This window comes from Taeniopygia guttata, chromosome 4, assembly GCF_048771995.1.
Source record: "Taeniopygia guttata chromosome 4, bTaeGut7.mat, whole genome shotgun sequence".
In the NCBI taxonomy this organism is placed as follows: Eukaryota; Metazoa; Chordata; class Aves; order Passeriformes; family Estrildidae; genus Taeniopygia; species Taeniopygia guttata.
The window spans coordinates 809825-827608 of record NC_133028.1 but is presented as its reverse complement, the minus strand read 5'-3'; the positions used below and the strand labels follow the sequence as shown (position 1 = coordinate 827608).

Sequence of the window (17784 nt, the reverse complement as noted above, 5' to 3'; positions counted from 1 at the left end):
AGGAGAGGAGAGGAGAGGAGAGGAGAGGAGAGGAGAGGAGAGGAGAGGAGAGGAGAGGAGAGGAGAGGAGAGGAGAGGAGAGGAGAGGAGAGGAGAGGAGAGGAGAGGAGAGGAGAGGAGAGGGAGAGGAGAGGAGAGGAGAGGAGAGGAGAGGAGAGGAGAGGAGAGGAGAGGAGAGGAGAGGAGAGGAGAGGAGAGGAGAGGAGAGGAGAGGAGAGGAGAGGAGAGGAGAGGAGAGGAGAGGAGAGGAGAGGAGAGGAGAGGAGAGGAGAGGAGAGGAGAGGAGAGGAGAGGAGAGGAGAGGAGAGGAGAGGAGAGGAGAGGAGAGGAGGAGAGAGAGAGAGGAGAGGAGAGAGAAGAGAGAGAAGAGAAGAGAAGAGAAGAGAAGAGAAGAGAAGAGAAGAGAAGAGAAGAGAAGAGAAGAGAAGAGAAGAGAAGAGAAGAGAAGAGAAGAGAAGAGAAGAGAAGAGAAGAGAAGAGAAGAGAAGAGAAGAGAAGGAATTCCAGTTGGAAGGGCCTGCAATGTCCAACTGCCTGCCCAGCTGCCCAGGGATTGATCCAAACTTAAACCACATCCTGCCCTTAGACACCAGCTGAGCAAAGCGTGGCTTAGCCAACCACCTCAGATGAGCAACAGCCCCGTCAGAGGGTGCTGGGTGGGAGGAACCCCCTCAGGGCTGTGCAGAGGAACAGAGCAGCTCCAGCATTGTTTCTGCTCCAACACTCCACCTGTGGGCGCCTTGGCTTTCCAGGATCTTGAAACCCAGGCAAAAGCCCCTCTGGAACTGCAGGGGTGGGATCCAGGGCCAGCCAGTCTCGCAGCGAAGGGCAGGATGCCACCAGCAGTGTCTGCAGGAGGAGGAGGAGGAGGGGTGGAGGGGCACAGCCGAGCCCTTGCTGGGCACAGGACGTGGAATTCCTCTTCAGAGCCCGAGCGCTGGGGTGGGATCAGGAGGAAGTCCATACTGGGCATCCCCAATGCCCTGATCAATCACATCCACGCAGCCCTTGGTCTCTGCAGAGCTGGTGCTGTGCAGCAGCAGTGGAGACTGAGCTCCCATGAACACAAGATGTGACGTCTGCGTCGTGCAGGCAGCTCTGACCACGCCAGCTCGCCCTGAACTCCCTCCACGCGGTGCCAGCAATTCTGAGTTTTGTTAGCTAGTTCTAAAGTGGTTCAACGTGATTTTATTTGTTGTAGTTGCTGCTCCTGTTGCTAAGTTAAAACTTTTAATATTAATCTTTTGGAGTGGTGTGAGGTGTCAGTTCTCTGCAGGTGTTAATTCGCTCCCGGGCTGCCGGGAGCAGCTCCTACCACTGAGCTCTATTATTTCATCTTCTCCTTGTTGTTGTTGTTTGCTTTCTCCCAGGCGGGGGCTGGAGCTTCCCCTCTTCCCTCCCCAGACCTCCTGGGCCGGGATGCTCCTCTTGCACTCACAGGCCTTTGTTGTAGACCACGGTCTTGCTGCTGGTGGCCGTGGCGATCTCCGGCTCCAGGCGGGACGTCTCGATCTGCGGGGGCAAAGAGCAGAGGGATGAGAACCGCGGATGGGCCAGCTGAGGAGGAGAAGGAGGAGATGGGAACCGTTCCACGCCAGTCACGCCTTTCCCCGCTGCCTGGTGCTCCACTCCAGCCCCCCCGAGCTGGATGGGTTTGCAGCGCACGAAACGCTGCACGTTCCCTGCCTGGCAGCGCTCGATGAATTATAGAGTGTCTGAGGCTCCAACGCATCCCACCCATCCCAGCTTTCCATCCCTTCCATTCCCTTCCCTTCCCTTCCCTGCAGCTCCCAGCGCCGCAGCCCAAAGCCCAAAGCCGGACCTGGCAAAGCCCAGGTGCTGCCAGGAGGGAAGAGCCTCGCCGGGCTCCACCCTCACAGCCCAACCCTTCCTGCCCCTTCCTCCATCCCCATGAAATCTCCATCCCTTTCCTCGTTTTTTTCCCTCCGCCAGCTTCTCCTGAAGCTTTCCCTCGCTCTGGAATCACTTGGAATCTCTGCATTCCCGGGAGGGATCCAAGGCGCTCCCGACCCCGCTCCCAGCCGGGCCAGGACACCTGGGAAAACCTGGAATTTTCGAAACCCTACACACGGAACCCACGCTGGTGCTGACACAATGCGAGGAACCCACGTTAAAAATCGAAATGCTTTTGAAAATGTTTAACCTAGTTAGACAAATTAGCAAAAATTTGTGCAAAACAATTTAGGTATTTAAAATATTCAATGTTTTTAAAAACTGGAAAAACTGTTCTTAGCTTTCAGCTGCAAAAACCCAACAAAATATAACATCAAAGCAATCTTAACATGAGGTGCAACATAACCCTTCAGCAAAGCTGTTAAACAGCTACTGAAGCATCATGGGAAATAGCACTTCATTTATTCAAATGCACATATGTCAGGTTTTTGCACCATATGTCATTCCAAGCTATTTACAGTAATAATTAAATCTTAATCAACGTTTAACCTCTGTAAAATGTTTGAAGGGATCTAATCACCCTTCAGACTGCACTAATGAAGGAGAAATATATAAACATAAAAAGAAAATGATGCATAGATAGCACACCAGAAAGAACAGTAATTGCAAAATTGTATTTCTTTTAAATATAATCAGCAAATTATGTAAAGTAAAGCCAACGAGTATTTTAAGTGAAGACATCTTGGGTGTCAGAGGTGTGATCAGCTAATTTTGTACTGCTATCCATAACAGATGTAGCATATTTTCTTTTAGTGCCATTATTAGCAACTTCACCATTCCTTTCAGCGCCGCAGCACAAAGTGAAGCATTGTGCCGGGAGAGCACCGGGAAAGGTGCAGGAGATCCGGATCCCACGGATCCCTTTCCAGGGAGGATTGACTCCGCTCTGCCTGCTCTGACGCAGCTTTCCTCCCATCCTCAGGGGGTTTTTCTGCCAGGGACACGCGGAAAAGCTCCGGGGTTTTGGGGCTGGGGGCTCAAACAAGGGAAGTGTCCGTGGGGAAGTGGAGCGGCCAGCCTGGGGTTCAAGGAATGGCTGGATGGGGCGTTCCACGCTGGTGCCAAGGTGGGGATGGGTCACAGGGTGGATTCTGGCATCTCAGAGGGCTTTTTCCAACCTCAGCAATCCTGGATTCAGCGCTTTGAAACGAATTCCACCTGGAGTTGGGAGGGTCAGCAGCGGCCGGCCGTCAGGGCTGGGGAAATGGGGCGGCTGAAACCCAGCCAGCCCCTGGGGAGCTCCACAGAAACCCAACGGAGAAACCCCCCAGTCCCACCCTCTCCAAGGCTCTGGAGAACCAGGAGCCCCCAGGAAGCCACGGCTGCCCTGGTGGAGCCCAGAGGGGGCTCGGAAAGCCCCGGGGAGCGTTGGGGATGGGGACGTGGCGAGCTGGAAGAGCGAGGCTGCGCGGGGGGATGTGCACCAGAGGGAGAGGGAAGGGAGGAAGGAGCAGTGTTGTGTTCACGCTCTCTTGGGACACAATTCAAGAAGCAGCGAGCACAATCCAAGCTGAACAGCAGGAAGAGTATCCTGGTGGGAAGAGCAAAATATCGCAGCCGACTGCTCAGGGAAGGTGTGGGGCGTCTGTGGTGGGAAGTTTTCAGCACAAATTACAGGGAACCCATCAAGAATAGTTTAGGCAGAGCTGAGCTTGCCTTGGTGGAAGGAAGAGATGAGATAATTGTAGATCGTTCCAGCTTCCATCCCCTGGTCCAGGGGGGAAACAGCTCCTTTCTCTGCACAGGGAACAGGACCTTCATCCACTGCACAGAAGGGTCTGAGGTGGGTTCAGGGAGGTGGGATGGAGGTGGGATAGTTCTGGTGACCGGGCAGAAGGACTTGGAAATTCATGCCTCAGGTGTAAGTGCTCAAAAACCACATGGATGTGGCACCTGGGGACACAGTCAGTGGTGGCCTTGGCAGTGCTGGAGGAATGGTTGGACTGGATGGACTATGAGGGCTTTTCCATTTTAATGATTCCGCGGTTCTCATGCAGGATGGGCACCCAGTCAGGGACCCCTGTGACACCACCAGTCACAGACACTGGTTTGGAGCTGTGATCCCAAACCCAAACACCTTCCCGAAGCTGGGAAGGTGTTGGAGAAGCTGGGGGAGACTGGTTGAACTGGACCCTCCTCTTCAGGTCTCTTCCTGGCTGACTTTAATCAAGGAGGGATTAAAATCTGCTCTAGAGCCTCAGGAGCTCCAAGGGGTGCATCTGCACCAAGGAAAAATTACAGGAAATTGGGAAAGCTGCTCGGAAATCCATCAGGAGGAACCTATTCCTCCCACCTGGAAATCAGATGGAGAAGAACAGGGAGATGGTGGTGGGTTACAGGTATCAAGACAACATTAAATCAACCTTGCCCTGCACCAGTCTTGGCTCCCTTGTTGGTGTTTTTTGTTGGGAAGTGTAGTTTCACTCTTTTTGGAGTTTTGCTGTTCCAGCTGTCCGGAATCCTGGACCTGCTCAGGCCACGGAATTGTGACATGTGGAGAGCACAGCTCCTGGTCACCATTTTGGTGTCCCAATGCCAAGATGACCCTGATGATGGTCAGGGCCATGCTGGGAACCCTCCTGGGAAGGAGCAGCTGCCTTGGAGGGTGCTGTGAGGAGCAGGCTGGGCCTGCACTGATGGGACCTGTCCCACTGTCCCACACAGGGGATTTTGTCCCTTCAAACCAAGTGCCCACCACGGGACTGGAATCATGTCCATCCTCTTCTTCCCAGTTCTGTCTGTGCCAGGGCAAAGGAGGGATCTCCTTCCTGCCTTTGGGATGATGGCACTGGGGTGTTCCCAGGAAAGGGCCTTCACCAATGAATCCAGCAGAAGTCCAGGAGGGACGGAAGCTCCCAGCAGCCGGGTGGGAGCCAGGGTGGGAAGCAGCACTCCCAGACAGTGCTACAAGGGGGTTGTTCGGGGCAAACCCCAGGGTTTGGGGCTGATGGTTGCACTGACAGCTTGGTAGCCGACATGGGAAGCTCTCCAATGAGGCTGTGGGAGAAGCAGGAATTCCTTCAGCACCCTGTGAGGCCGCTGGAAGCTCTGCCATAGATCCAAGGAGATCCTCACTGGGGACACCATCAGGGTGCACCTCCCAGCTCACCCAGAATCGTGGCTGGGATGAAGCACAGCCCATCCCAGCCCCTGGGAGCAGGTGAAGCCTGAGGATGCTCCTTTCCCTCTGGCAGACAGCCAAGAGCACGAGGGGAAAAAGGGGGAAAACCCCAAAAACCTGTGCGCCCTGAACCCTATGGAGCACCTGCTGACGGGCCAGCGTGGCTCAGGTAGCCCAGGCAGGGTGGCAGCAGTGCCCCTGACCCGGTGCAATCCATCCCTGCCAGGGAGCAAAGCTGGAATTGCCTCCCGGGTACCTGTCGGAATCTGTGGGTATTGATGATCCTGAGATTGTAGAAAATCTCTCTGTCAGCCCCGCTGCCAAAGCAGAAGCCATAATTGGTCTGTGCTGTTTCAAGGGTGTTTATTCTGTTTATCTCTAACATGTTCTGCTGCCCTGCCGCAGCTCTGTCCTGCAGGGCAGCGTGTGGGGCTCTGCCCTCAGTGGGATGTTACAAACATTAAATACCACAAACTACCTGTGTTGGATTTACAATAACGTGCCAATATCTGTCACCTACGTTGGACAGTGTGTCCCCAGCCTAAACCAACAGAAAATGCCAACACCACAGTGAAACATGGAGGGCATGAAGAAGGAGAAAAAGGACAAGGCACACCCAATTTCCTCCATCTTGTCCCCTCTGAACCCCTAATCTAGAAATCTAAAATTTTACTTTTGCACCCATGTCACACTTAATTATGACTTATATCAAACACTCAGAGCTGGTAATTGATCCTGTAAGATTGAAAACTCTTTTCCATGGGCAGAGATCACAGCCAGTGTCTCTGGGGGCTCTGTCCAGGGGGGTTCCTGACCCCTGCCAGGTCCCAGGGCAGCCAGAGGGAAGCCCTGGATTCCCACAGGTACCCACGGCTCTCCAGCTCTCTTCCCCCATCCCTGCCTTGCAGTGGAAGCCTCTCTCCTCTCATCAGCTCAGACAAGGCTAATTGGGGTGATAAAGAACTGGCTCGGAGTGCTGGCGTGGGCTGGAGGAACAAATGGTGCGGTGGTCACAGCTGGTGCTGCGGAGCCGGCGCGGGAGCGGCGCGGGGGAGCTCCCGGCACCCCAAATCCCGGCAGGCGCCGGGCCGGGGGCGAGCGGGGGGCTGTGTGTGTTTGCGTGGCTGCTGACACGGGTGCAGCGTGCAGGCGAGGCCGGTGAGGCAGCAGCAGGCAGAAAGCAGATGCTTTTTGTTTGGGGTTGATACTCATTTCTATCCCAGCTCGGGAAAAGGTGTAGAAAGGAATGTGCTCCGGAGAGTGCAGGGAGAGAGATAGGTCTAGGCTGGCTGCCAGGGATCCTGGAACGATATGGAAGGCAGCTAGGGGAGACAGGAGCAGATGGATTTGGCATACAGCTCATCACTCAGCCAAAAAAAAAAAAAAAAAAAAAAAAAGAGGAGGGGGGGAGAAGAAGGGAGAAAGCAGCCAATTTTGGGAGGGGGAGGGTCATGGGGACTGACGGATGCTGCTCCGGGGTGGGGGAAGGGAGGGCCAGCATGGTCACTGTGTCTTCTGCTGCTGCCAGCGGGGAGAGGTGGTGGCGGCTCCTCGGGAGCCTGGGAAGGGTCTCCCAGCCCTTCCAGCAGCTCTGGGCCATCCCCTCCCAGGCCTCGGTCACCAGGGCAGAGCCCAGGGCAGGGCCAGGCTCTCAGAGCCCTCGGGAAGCTCAGCCAGGCGTAGGAAGGGCCATGGAACCACGGAATCATGGAATGCTCGGGGTTGGAAAGGAGCTCGGAGACCACAAAGCCCAACCATCCCCCAGCACTGCCAGGGCCACCACTGCCACATGTCCCTAAGTGCCACAGCCTCACATTCTTTGAAATCTCTCCAGGGATGGGCACTCCAAACTTCTCTGGGCATTTCCAAGGCCTGACCACCCTTTCTATGGAGAAATTCCTGCTGATGTCCACCCCAAGGCTCCCCTGAGGCCATTCCCTCTCCTCCTGTCCCTGTTCCCTGGGAACAGATCCCAAATCCCCCCGGCTGTCCCCCCTGGCAGGAGCTGTGCAGAGCCACAAGGTCCCCCTGAGCCTCCTCTGCTCCAGGCTGAGCCCCCTCAGCTCCCTCAGGAACTCTCCAGCCCCTTCCCAGCTCCCTCAGGAACTCTCCAGCCCCTTCCCAGGTCCCTCAGGAACTCTCCAGCCCCTTCCCAGCTCCCTCAGGAACTCTCCAGCCCCTTCCCAACTCCCTCAGGAACTCTCCAGCCCCTTCCCAGCTCCCTCAGGAACTCTCCAGCCCCTTCCCATCTCCCTCAGGAACTCTCCAGCCCCTTCCCAGCTCCCTCAGGAACTCTCCATTCCCTTCCCAGCTCCCTCAGGAACTCTCCAGCCCCTTCCCAGCCCCATTCCCTGCCCTGGCCACTCTCCAGTCCCTTTCTTGTCATGAGGTCCCCACCCATTTGCATTCCCAGTCAAGTGGGACCTTCCCAGTTACCCAGGAGTGCTATAAACGGTGGGAAATGTCTCAGTGAGTCCTTCCTTCCCTCTCCCAGCCCCTCTGGATGGATCCATCCTGTCCCATGGATTCGTGGGTGTCTCAGAAGCATTTCAGGTCACTGACCAGCTCCCCTCGGATTATGGGACTTGGAGCACCTGGCCTAGTGGAAGGTGTCCATGGAAGGTGTCCCTGTCCATGGGAGGTGTCCATGGAAGGTGTCCCTGACCATGGAAGGTTTCCCTGCCCATGGAAGGTGTCCCTGCCCATGGAAGGTGTCCCTGCCCATGGAAGGTGTCCCTGGCCATGGAAGGTGTCCATGGAAGGTGTCCCTGCCCATGGAAGGTGTCCATGGAAGGTGTCCCTGCCCATGGAAGGTGTCCTTGCCATGGAAGGTGACTGGTGGTTCTCCTCAGCAGGGCCGACTGTTGCCTGAAATGTTGGTGTTAAAGCTCTTTTCCGACACCTTCCCAGTTTTTCCACCCAGCTGAAATCCTGGTGTGTCCCAAAGCTGGACACACTGGTTGAGAGAAGTTCTCAAGGCTGAAGTACAAATTAATGATTCATGAATTATTGATATTCAGTTTTCTGCCCGAATCACAGAGTTGGGGGAAAAGAGTTTTGAAAGAAACCTGAATTTTGTGAAGTTTTCCTTCAAATTAATAATAAAAATTGAATTTAAGAGGTGACCAGAACAGTTATTTTCATTTTAGGTTTCTCCCGAGTCTTTTTGACCCCTTTCTTTGAAAGAAATATTCAGTTTTCATAATAAAAAATAATGTATTGAGTCAAAATGTTTTTCACAAAACCGTGGAAAGTCTCCTGGCAGCTCAAGATTAGAACCATGGAATGGTTTGCTTGGAAGGGACCTTAAAAATCCTCTCATTTCTACCCTGTCCTACAGCAGCTGGGGCTGGGTGCTGGTGACCAGATCCTTCATGGCAAAGAACAACCAGACTGCTTTGACTGCATCCACCTCCCTTCTGCCTTCCCAGAACATCATTTTCAGACAAAAAAAAACCCCCAAAAAAACCATAAAACAAAAAAAACCTCACCAAAACCCCCAAAAAACAAAACCAAAAAACCCAAAAAAACCCTAACCAACCAAAAAAAAAATCCAAAAAAACCTAACCCCCACCAAAAAAAACAAAAACAAAAACTAAACAAAACAAAACAAAACAAAAAAAAACCCAAACCAAAAACAGAAAAAAAAGGAAAGTTGGAACATTTGGCTATTCTGGAATATTTGGTTATTTAGCTTTTGAGAGTTATTAAGTTCAGATTTTTGTCCTGGAATATTTGGCTATTCTGGAATATTTGGTTGTTTTGGCTTTTGAGAGTTATTAAGTTCAGGAGTTTTTTGGGGTGTTTTTTTTGGTTGGTTTGTTTTTTGTTTTTTGGGGGTTTTTTTTCGGTTTTTTTTTTCTTTTGTCCTGGAATATTTGGTTGTTCTGGAATATTTGGTTGTTTTTTTCTTTTGAGAGTTATTAACTTCAGGAGATTTTTTTTTTTTTCTTTTCCTGGAATATTTGGCTGTCCTGGAATATTTGGCTGTTGTTGTTTTGAAGGTTTTCCATTTCAGGAGACACTTTATTTGCCAGGGATGCTTTGCAGGGATGTTCCTGCCCTCAGCCTAAATGTGAATAACCAATTGCCCTGAAGCAGAGCAGATTTCGGGATTTTTGGGACAGCTGTGGGATTGCAACTTCCCCCACTTCACTGGCCTGGGCAGTGCTGGCTTCATGGCTGGAGTTGATGATTTTAAAGGTTTTTCCCAGCCTAAATGATTCTGTGGTTCTGTGGTTTGGTGGTGCTGGGTTAATGGTTGGACTTGGTGACCTTAAAAGTCTTTTCCAAATTAATTTCATGATTCCACAATCAAGGGTGGGAGTTTTTAATCTCACTTTTGGGGAATTACCACAGCACAGCTTGTCTGAGGAAAAATACTCAGCAGATACCTCAGCATTTAATCAGATGGGATGAAGGGAAATGTGGGTGTGGGGGAAGGAAAAGGAAAAGGAAGGGAAATTTGGAGAAGTGGATTTGTGGCTGGAGCAGGGAGCTGCCCTCGCCCAGGGTGTCTCTGGAATGATGATAACAGCGATGATAAGAGAGCAGCAGGTGGGATGAGAGCCCCACAGCTGGGGAGTGACCCCCGCTCCCGGCGTGTCCCAGCTCCAGCCCCGGGCTCATCCCCAAACCATCCCCAGCAGCTCTCTGCTCTCACCTCCCACTGCCAGGGACCCTCTGCCACCTCAAGGTGACATCAGGGACATCTGGCAGGCACGAGGAACTTCTCTGTTTTGTGGGAGTCCAGAGCTTCCCTCTGGCTGCCCTGGGACCCTTCAGGTGTCAGGAACCCCCCTGGACAGAGCCCCCAGAGACACTGGCTGTGCTCTCTGCCCATGGAAAAGAGTTTTCAATCTTACAGGATTAATTACAAGCTATGAGTGTTTGATATCAGTAATAATTAAGTGTGACACGGGTGCAAAAGTAAAATTTTAGGATTCTAGATGAGGGGTCCAAAGGGGACAAGATGGAGGAAATTGGGTGTGCCTTGTCCTTTTTCTCCTTCTTCATGCCCTCCATGTTTCACTGTGGTGTTGGCATTTTTCTGTTGGTTCAGGCTGGGGACACACTGTCCAACGTAGGTGACAGATATTGGCACGTTATTGTAAATCCAGCACAGGTAGTTTGTGGTATTTAATGTTTGTACCATCCCACTGAGGGCAGAGCCCCACACGCTGCCCTGCAGGACAGAGCTGCGGCAGGGCAGCAGAACATGTTAGAGATAAACAGAATAAACAGCCTTGAAACAGCACAGACCAATTATGGCTTCTGCTTTGGCAGGGGGCTGACAGACAGAGACTTTCTACAATCTCAGAATCATCAATACCACAGATTCTGACACTGTTTGAAATCTCACAGTTTCTAAGCCTTTCTCTGGGGTTTTTGGGGGTTGGTTAACACTGAGCTCTTCGACTTTCAGCATGGTACCACCTCCAGGTCACTGCAGAGCTGTGACTTTGTGTCCTCTGGGAAAGATTCTGAGAAAGAACTGGGGGTGAAAAGCCCCATGGAAAGGGGAGAGGCCGTGGTCCAGAAATGTTCTTTGCTTTGCCACACTGGCTCCTTCTCTCCTGGGCAAGAGGAGTTTCAGCTGTGCCAGGACACGAATCCAAAGGGCGCCGCAGGGAAGAGCTTCCCAATGAGTTTGGGAAATGGGGGTGGCCCTGGGACAAGGCAAGTGCTGCTCCTGTACCTGCCCACAGCACCAGAAACCTCAAGTATTAAAACAAAACCACCAAAATCTCCCACATAAAAGCTTTGAGACCCTAAGATTTCAAACAGCAAGGTCAGAAAACCTCCCCTGTGTCTGTCTTCCAGAGAGAGGAGACACCCAAGGCCTTTGGGGGAGCTGAACCTTCTCCCCTCTGCTCGGGAGGTTTGCTCAGCGTGGGAGGGGTGGGATGGGTGCCCTTTATGGGGTAAACCTGAGTTTACCACAATAAATTCATTTCCACAGCAGCTCCAGAAAGGTTTTAGGCAGGCACAGAAGCAGCTGTGTGGTGACCTCAGGGCTCATGGCCTTGCCAGGCCAGGATCTCCCTCAGGAGAGGGCTGAAGAAACTTCTCCCTGGTTTCCTGGAAGGACCTGCACATTATAGGATGCAGATTTTTTTTTTTTTTTTTTTTTTTTTTTTTTTTTTGGAACTTCTCAACCAGTGGATTGTGGAAAAGTCACCAGCCCACTCCAAATATGGCCTTGAGAGCTCCCAAAATTGCAATTTAGTTATGATTCCCGATCCTTGCTGGAATGAAAAGCACCTACACAGACACTCTGAGTTTCTCCTTTGTTGGAAGAAAAAAAAAAAGAATCCTACTTTTAAACGCGGACATTACTAAAAAGTTTCCTTTTGGTGAAAATGAACTCTTAGGTCCATTCCAGCAGGAATTCCTCAAGCAGTTCTGTCAAGGAAGAAGGAATTTGCTGCTCTTTGCTGAAGACATCGACCCCTGAATTCTCCTGCTGTTCAGGAGGAAGAGCACAATGGAAGAGTGGGATTTAGGGATGCCCTTGGTGCTTTAGGGAAGCTGAGCAAATTCCTCAGGATCCCAACCTCCAGCACATTTCCTTCTCTTGCAGACCACCAGCCTCACTAGGAACAGGAAATTTAAAATGCAATTAGAGATAATTATATACGGGAGATGTGATTAATAAGGCATTCTCAGCCCTAAGCAGGCAAGTCTGGACAACTGATCCCCTTCCTTTGCATCCTGCACCTCTTGGAGCAGTCAGAGCTGCTCCAGATGAGCCAAAATAACCCCAAATCCACCAAAAAGGACAAATCCAAGCCTGTGTGACAGGAGAGGGGCAAGGCAGGAGACGGGCAGGGAAGATCTGGGGGTGCACCAGATGAAGAGGCCTCTGACCAAGAATGATGGTGTTAAAGGGTTTTTCTGATTTAAGGATTCCTGTGTGGGGCCAGGAGTCAGTGATCCTTGTGGATCATTCCTCACTCCAGCTCAGGGTATTCCAAGATTCCCAGCAAGTGGCCGGGGTGGTCAGGGTGGGCTGAAGAGGGGCAGGGATTTGGTTTTTAGGCCCAGAATAAAGCAGCAAAGCCCAGGAGGGCCCAGGAATGGGCAGGGCAGGCAGGAATCCTGGGGGGAGAGAGCCCCTCTGTTTACAGTAGGTGCTGCTGAAAGGTGTCCTGAAGAAAGACAGCAATTAACAGGCCTGCGAAAAAATGGCTTCTTTCCACAAAGAGCCTTTTAAGTCTGTTTTTCGGGCCACTTTAAGGGTTAATGTTTAGCTGTTTATCCGGACTTGTCGGATGTCAGCTCTTTCTTTTGACTCCTAATGGCTTATAGCCATCAGGAGGTGAAGACTCCTCAAAAGAGCTGGTGTCAGGAATGTTTTTTTATGCCCACCAGCACCCACACACCTGCAGCAGCCTGTGCTTGCAGGGGGATAGTTTACATACTTGAACCTGTCTCCCAGGGCCAGGGGTATAAACATGAAACCAGATCCGTGTCTGCCAGCGCCCGGAGCCCCTGGGCGCTCCAGAGGGTCCCTGCTCCCACACCCACCCCATGGCCAGGGCCCTGCTGCTCCTCCTTGGGCTTTTGGGGCCCTGGAGGATGTCCAGCGCCTTTGGGAGGCCAAACAAAGGAGCATCCCCAGGAGCAGCCATCAAAAACCAGCTGGGCCACAAATCAAAGGCTCCTGGACAGGAGGGAAGGGAGAACAAAGGCACAGCCCCCACTGCCATCAGGGCTCTGCTGACTCCTGACCTTCCCTGGCCCTCAGGTGTCACCGACACCAATAATCACCCAAACAAGTGGAGCAGGTGGAAATTTAACCACCCTGAAGTGGCCCAGGGGCTCCACCACCACTGCTTAGGAGCCCCTTCCCCCTGGAAATGCCCCATCCCTGGAAGTGTCCAAAACCAGGCTGGACGGGGCTTGGAGCAGCCTGGAGCGGTGGAAGGTGTCCCTGCCCACGGCAAGGGGTGGAACAAGATGAGTTTTGAGTCGCTTCCAACCCAAACCGTTCCATGATTGCAGGATTTTAGAGAAGCATTTGCTCCCAGAAGTGGCTGAGCTCTCCCAGCTCCAGAGCGCTGGGGAGCGAGTAGGGAAATGCTTTGATTTTGACATTTTGAGAAGGAACTGGGGGTGAAAATCCCTGTGGAAAGGGGAGATGCCGTGGTCCAGAAATGTTCTTTGCTTTGCCACACCGGCTCCTTCTCTCCTGAGCAAGAGGAGTTTCAGCTGTGCCAGGACACGAATCCAAAGGGCGCCGCAGGGAAGAGCTTCCCAGTGAGTTTGGGAAATTGGGGTGGCCCCGGGACAAGGCAAGTGCTGCTCCTGTGGCATCACCACCGTGGATTTGCAGCTGGAATTCCACCAGGTGGAGCAGGCAGAAGGGAATTACCGGGACACAACATCTGCTCATCCCAGAAGGAGAACCTTAGAGAGCATCATCCCACGGTGGTGAGACAAAGTAAAAATTTAACAGAGGAGAAATCCATTTCGATTTAGGTAAAATGTGCCACTCTGAGCTTGCTAAATATGCTATTTAGTCTAGTAACTACAAGACTAACACAACTACCCCAGCTAAAGAGAAAGAATGCAAATTTCCACACTAAAAGATAAAAGATAAAAAAAACTCCTCAAACCTTAAAACAGACAAGGCAAAATAACCCAAGAGTTCTTTCTGTGCTTTCTGACAAAAACTGAGTACAAGTGTAACTAGCTATAAGTATAATGTAAAATCAGCAAAATGAATATGCATTAACCCATTGTAAAATTCTATACATATAAAAATTAGTAAGAATAATAAAAAAATATTAAAAGTTCTCAGAGGTACACACGTCCTTAAAAGGCAATAAATTAAAAGGCAATAAATCCCGACATGAGTCCACAGTGCTGTAAATAAATATACCCATTCCCTACAAATCTTTATTAAAATTATAAAATTTAATTTTTTATCCGTGTTTCATTGGGAATGAGGAGTTCCCATACAAAAAGGAGAACCTGGGGGTTTTCCTGACTGGAATGTCCCAGCCGTGCAGGGCCTGGAATGTTTGGGCTGTGTGGTCTCTGCAGAAGCTCTGACCCAAAGCCCTCCCTGAGGCAGGAAGGAGCTGGAGGCTGCTGGAGCAGCAGCTCAGGACAAAGCACCACTGGAAGGGCAGGACAGGACTAATCCTGGCCTCCTTTCCCATGTTCCTAGGGAATACCTTCACCCAGGAACTGCTTCGGGGGGTTTGGAGCACCTCAACCTGCTCTGTCCTTGCCTTGAATGCACCTGAGCGCCCCAAAAAGCTCTGCTGCCACACTGACCTGGAGTTTATCCCACAGAGGGTCCCCAAAAAGCTCTGCTGTCACACTGACCTGGAGTTTATCCCATGGAGGGTCCCCAAAAAGCTCTGCTGTCACACTGACCTGGACTTTATCCCATGGAGGGTCCCCAAAAAGCTCTGCTGGCACACTGACCTGGACTTTATCCCACAGAGGGTCCCCAAAAAGCTCTGCTGTCACACTGACCTGGAGTTTATCCCATGGAGGGTCCCCAAAAAGCTCTGCTGTCACACTGACCTGGACTTTATCCCATGGAGGGTTCCCAAAAAGCTCTGCTGTCACACTGACCTGGAGTTTATCCCACAGAGGGTCCCCAAAAAGCTCTGCTGTCACACTGACCTGGACTTTATCCCACAGAGGGTCCCCAAAAAGCTCTGCTGGCACACTGACCTGGAGTTTATCCCATGGAGGGTCCCCAAAAAGCTCTGCTGTCACACTGACCTGGAGTTTATCCCACGGAGGGTGACCTGACCTTGCAAGCTCTAAAGCTCCAGGCCGGTTTCTGTGGGTGGAGATGAAGCCAGAGAGAGAAACTGCAGGTGGGAGCAGGAGCTGGGGCAGACCCCTGCAGCCAAGAGCCCGGCATGTCCAGGCGTGGTTCCATCAGAACTGTGGGGTGACAGCTGTGCCCTCCACGTGTCACTCCAGCAGCAAAGCCTGAGGAGGATCCTGGTCCTCTGATGTCAAAACTCAGCTGAGATAAATCTCACCAGCCTCGAGAGATCCCAGATAAACCCTCACAGCACAGCTTGTGAACACTGAAGTATGGACAGGGGCCTCCAACTAATTAAAGTTGAAAAGTGGTGTGTTTATTACAGTGCTGGGCAGAAGTGGAATAATTTTTAAAGACATGTGCACCCTTCAAGAGTCTAAACTCTGTCTCCTAATTTGTTGCATATGCATTATTTTTCATATGCATATTTATTTCTTATTAGTCTTTGTGCAGAGAGCTCTCTGGTTGTCTCCTGCAGCTTTTAGTTTTGGTTTAGTTCTCGTTTCAAAGGTTAAGGAGCTTTTCTTATTTTCTTCTAGCTTGGAAGTTCACATTCCTTTCACCTTGTTTGAGGCAGTTTTGTGAGCTACAGGCTTTTGTGAGCACAGGGTTTTTATGAACACAGCAAATTAACAGACTCTACAGACTAAACAATTCAAAGCAGCACACTGCACCTGAATGTGAAATGGATTTCTGACTTCATTCCTAACCCCACATCCCAACAGCTGCAGCGGGCCGGGCAGGGCTGTGGCTGTGGCATCCACAGGAACGTCAGGATGGCACAGTCTGTGTCCGCCCACCAGGGCAAATCTTCCTGTCCAAAGGGAGGCTTCATCCCCTGGGAGCTTCCCTGGCAGCAGGACCCTGCAGGATCAGCTGGGAAACCCAAACTGCTCCAGGGAGGATGGGGACATCCACCAGCCGTGGCCAGTGCTGAAGCTGTGCTTGGATCCTGCTGGGGCTGGAAGCACAGATGGAGTTCAGGACTTCCTTAGGACACCATTTCCTACCAAAGATGGGCTGGGAGCCTCCACTGGAGCTCTGTGCAACCTGCTGTCCCCAAATGTCACCTCCTCTTCTGCCAGGGGTGGCACGATGCTCTGGAAGGGTCACTCACTCTCCAGCCTCTGACAGGAATGAGTCCATCCTCACTAGGGAACTTCAGACACCTCATTAAGCACCACCACCCTTCATTGGAAGGCTGGAAAGGGGCTCAACACATTCCCAAATACCTCAGATTTTCCTTCAAGTCCTACTTGAACTGTGCCAGTGCTCAGCCACTCACTGCCATGTCAGTCCTGGGGGTTCTGCTCAGATCAATCAGTTAATGACCACCTCTTCATTGGAGGTTCTTGTGGAGAACAAAGATACTCTTGCCTTTGTCAACAAGGGAAAGGCAAGAAGATGAACCAGAAGCTAAGGCAGGAAATAAACCAGAAGATAAGGCAGGATATAAACCAGAAGATATGGCAGGAAATAAAGCAGAAGATGAGCTGGGTCAGCGCTCAGGAGAGGAACCTCAGATGAACCTCTTGGTGCTCCCGAAGCCACGGGCGGAGCAGGAGGAAACGATCTCTGAGGCACAGCTTGAATCCTCTGCAGGCTTTGGGAGACACTTCCCACTGAGCTCCCAGCCTCCTGCCAGCCCTTCAGGACCTCGTGCCACTTCTTTGCTGAGAGGAGCTCCTTCCAAGCCCAGCCTCCATCCCAAGGGTTCCCAGACTCCCAGGAAACCGTTCCCCAGCCCCAGAAGCAAAGCAGAACTTCTCGCTTCTCAAACATTTTTCCCCATGGCAGCTGGCAAATCCCTTCCCTGGTTTCTCATCCAACTTGGACAAAATTACTGCAGAGAATCCCTCCTGCTCCCCTCCCCCTCCGTGCAAAGCAATCCCAAGGGAGGGATGGTTCCATGGGGACCCCCTGCTGGATTGCATCTGATTTCCCTCCTAAGTATGGAATGGGGAAGCGTCTCCAGGGCTATGGCTGTGACCTCCATACAGCTCTTTTGTCAAGTGCCATTTCATTAAAAAATCAGCCTTTTAACTGTGGACACATTTCAACCTCACCAAATCTGCTAATTATTGACAGTTGGTGAAGAGGAGATTTCACTTGTTCCTCCTGTTAAACTGCATCTAATTAGTAATTACTGGTTCACTGTCATCTTTACTGCAATAATCCCACTGCACATTGGCTCATTAACCTTTTGCTTTTCTAAAGCAGCCTGCCAACAAGATGAAGGCTAAAACAGATTGGAAAACAATAGCTCAGCCTTGGATTTTAGGCTGTTTATTCCCCTTGTCCTGGGGTTCCAAAGGAAGATTATTTTTAAGGAAAGGCTGAAATCAGCCTTATTCTGGAAGATGCATTGAGCACCACCCTAAAAATACCCTTTGAACTTCCCCCAGGTGAGGGCAGGAGTGCTCAGGTGACTGGAGGCTTCTCTGCCGTTCTCCAGCTCCATTTCTCCATTTCTCACCTGGCCCTGCCCACCTTTACCCCACGATCCCGCTGGGCACGGGTGGCACGAGCTCCTGGTGGACCTGCTGAAGGAACGCTCTGGAGGAGCAGGGCCCACGGGGCAGAGAGGCAGCGGAGCAGCCCCGTGGTTCTTTCTTCTGCTGCTACACTGAATTTCATTTGCACAAGTCCCATTTTCGGTTTGGAGCTGTCACAGCTGTTTCCATTGGCAGTGCATAGCTGAGTAGGAGTTGTCAGTGGGGATGCTGCGGGATTGGGAGAGGGAAGAGATTCCCCGGGGGGCATGGGAGGCAGTTGGAGGTTGTGGGCTAAATGCATTAACTACATGTTTCTCCTAAACTTAACAGCAGTGAATTACTCAATGCATATTGATGGGTTTAGGTACCACAGTTAACGCTATCCTGGGATGACA

General features: G+C 51.5%; 1 protein-coding gene across 2 annotated transcripts in view; it reads right to left on the bottom strand.

Annotated features, from left to right (window-relative positions):
* Positions 1–1171: 1171 nt before the first annotated feature.
* The window catches only part of SFXN5 (sideroflexin 5), a 92985-nt gene continuing 76372 nt past the window's right edge, over positions 1172–17784 (bottom strand). The window contains exon 14 of one of the 2 annotated variants that reach the window (XM_041715551.2): positions 1172–1512. In XM_041715551.2, the coding sequence (XP_041571485.1) occupies positions 1435–1512 (78 nt within the window). In that variant the 3' untranslated portion in view covers positions 1172–1434. The remainder of the gene's footprint in view (positions 1513–17784) is intronic. The other variant, XM_072927816.1, reaches the window with a different exon arrangement.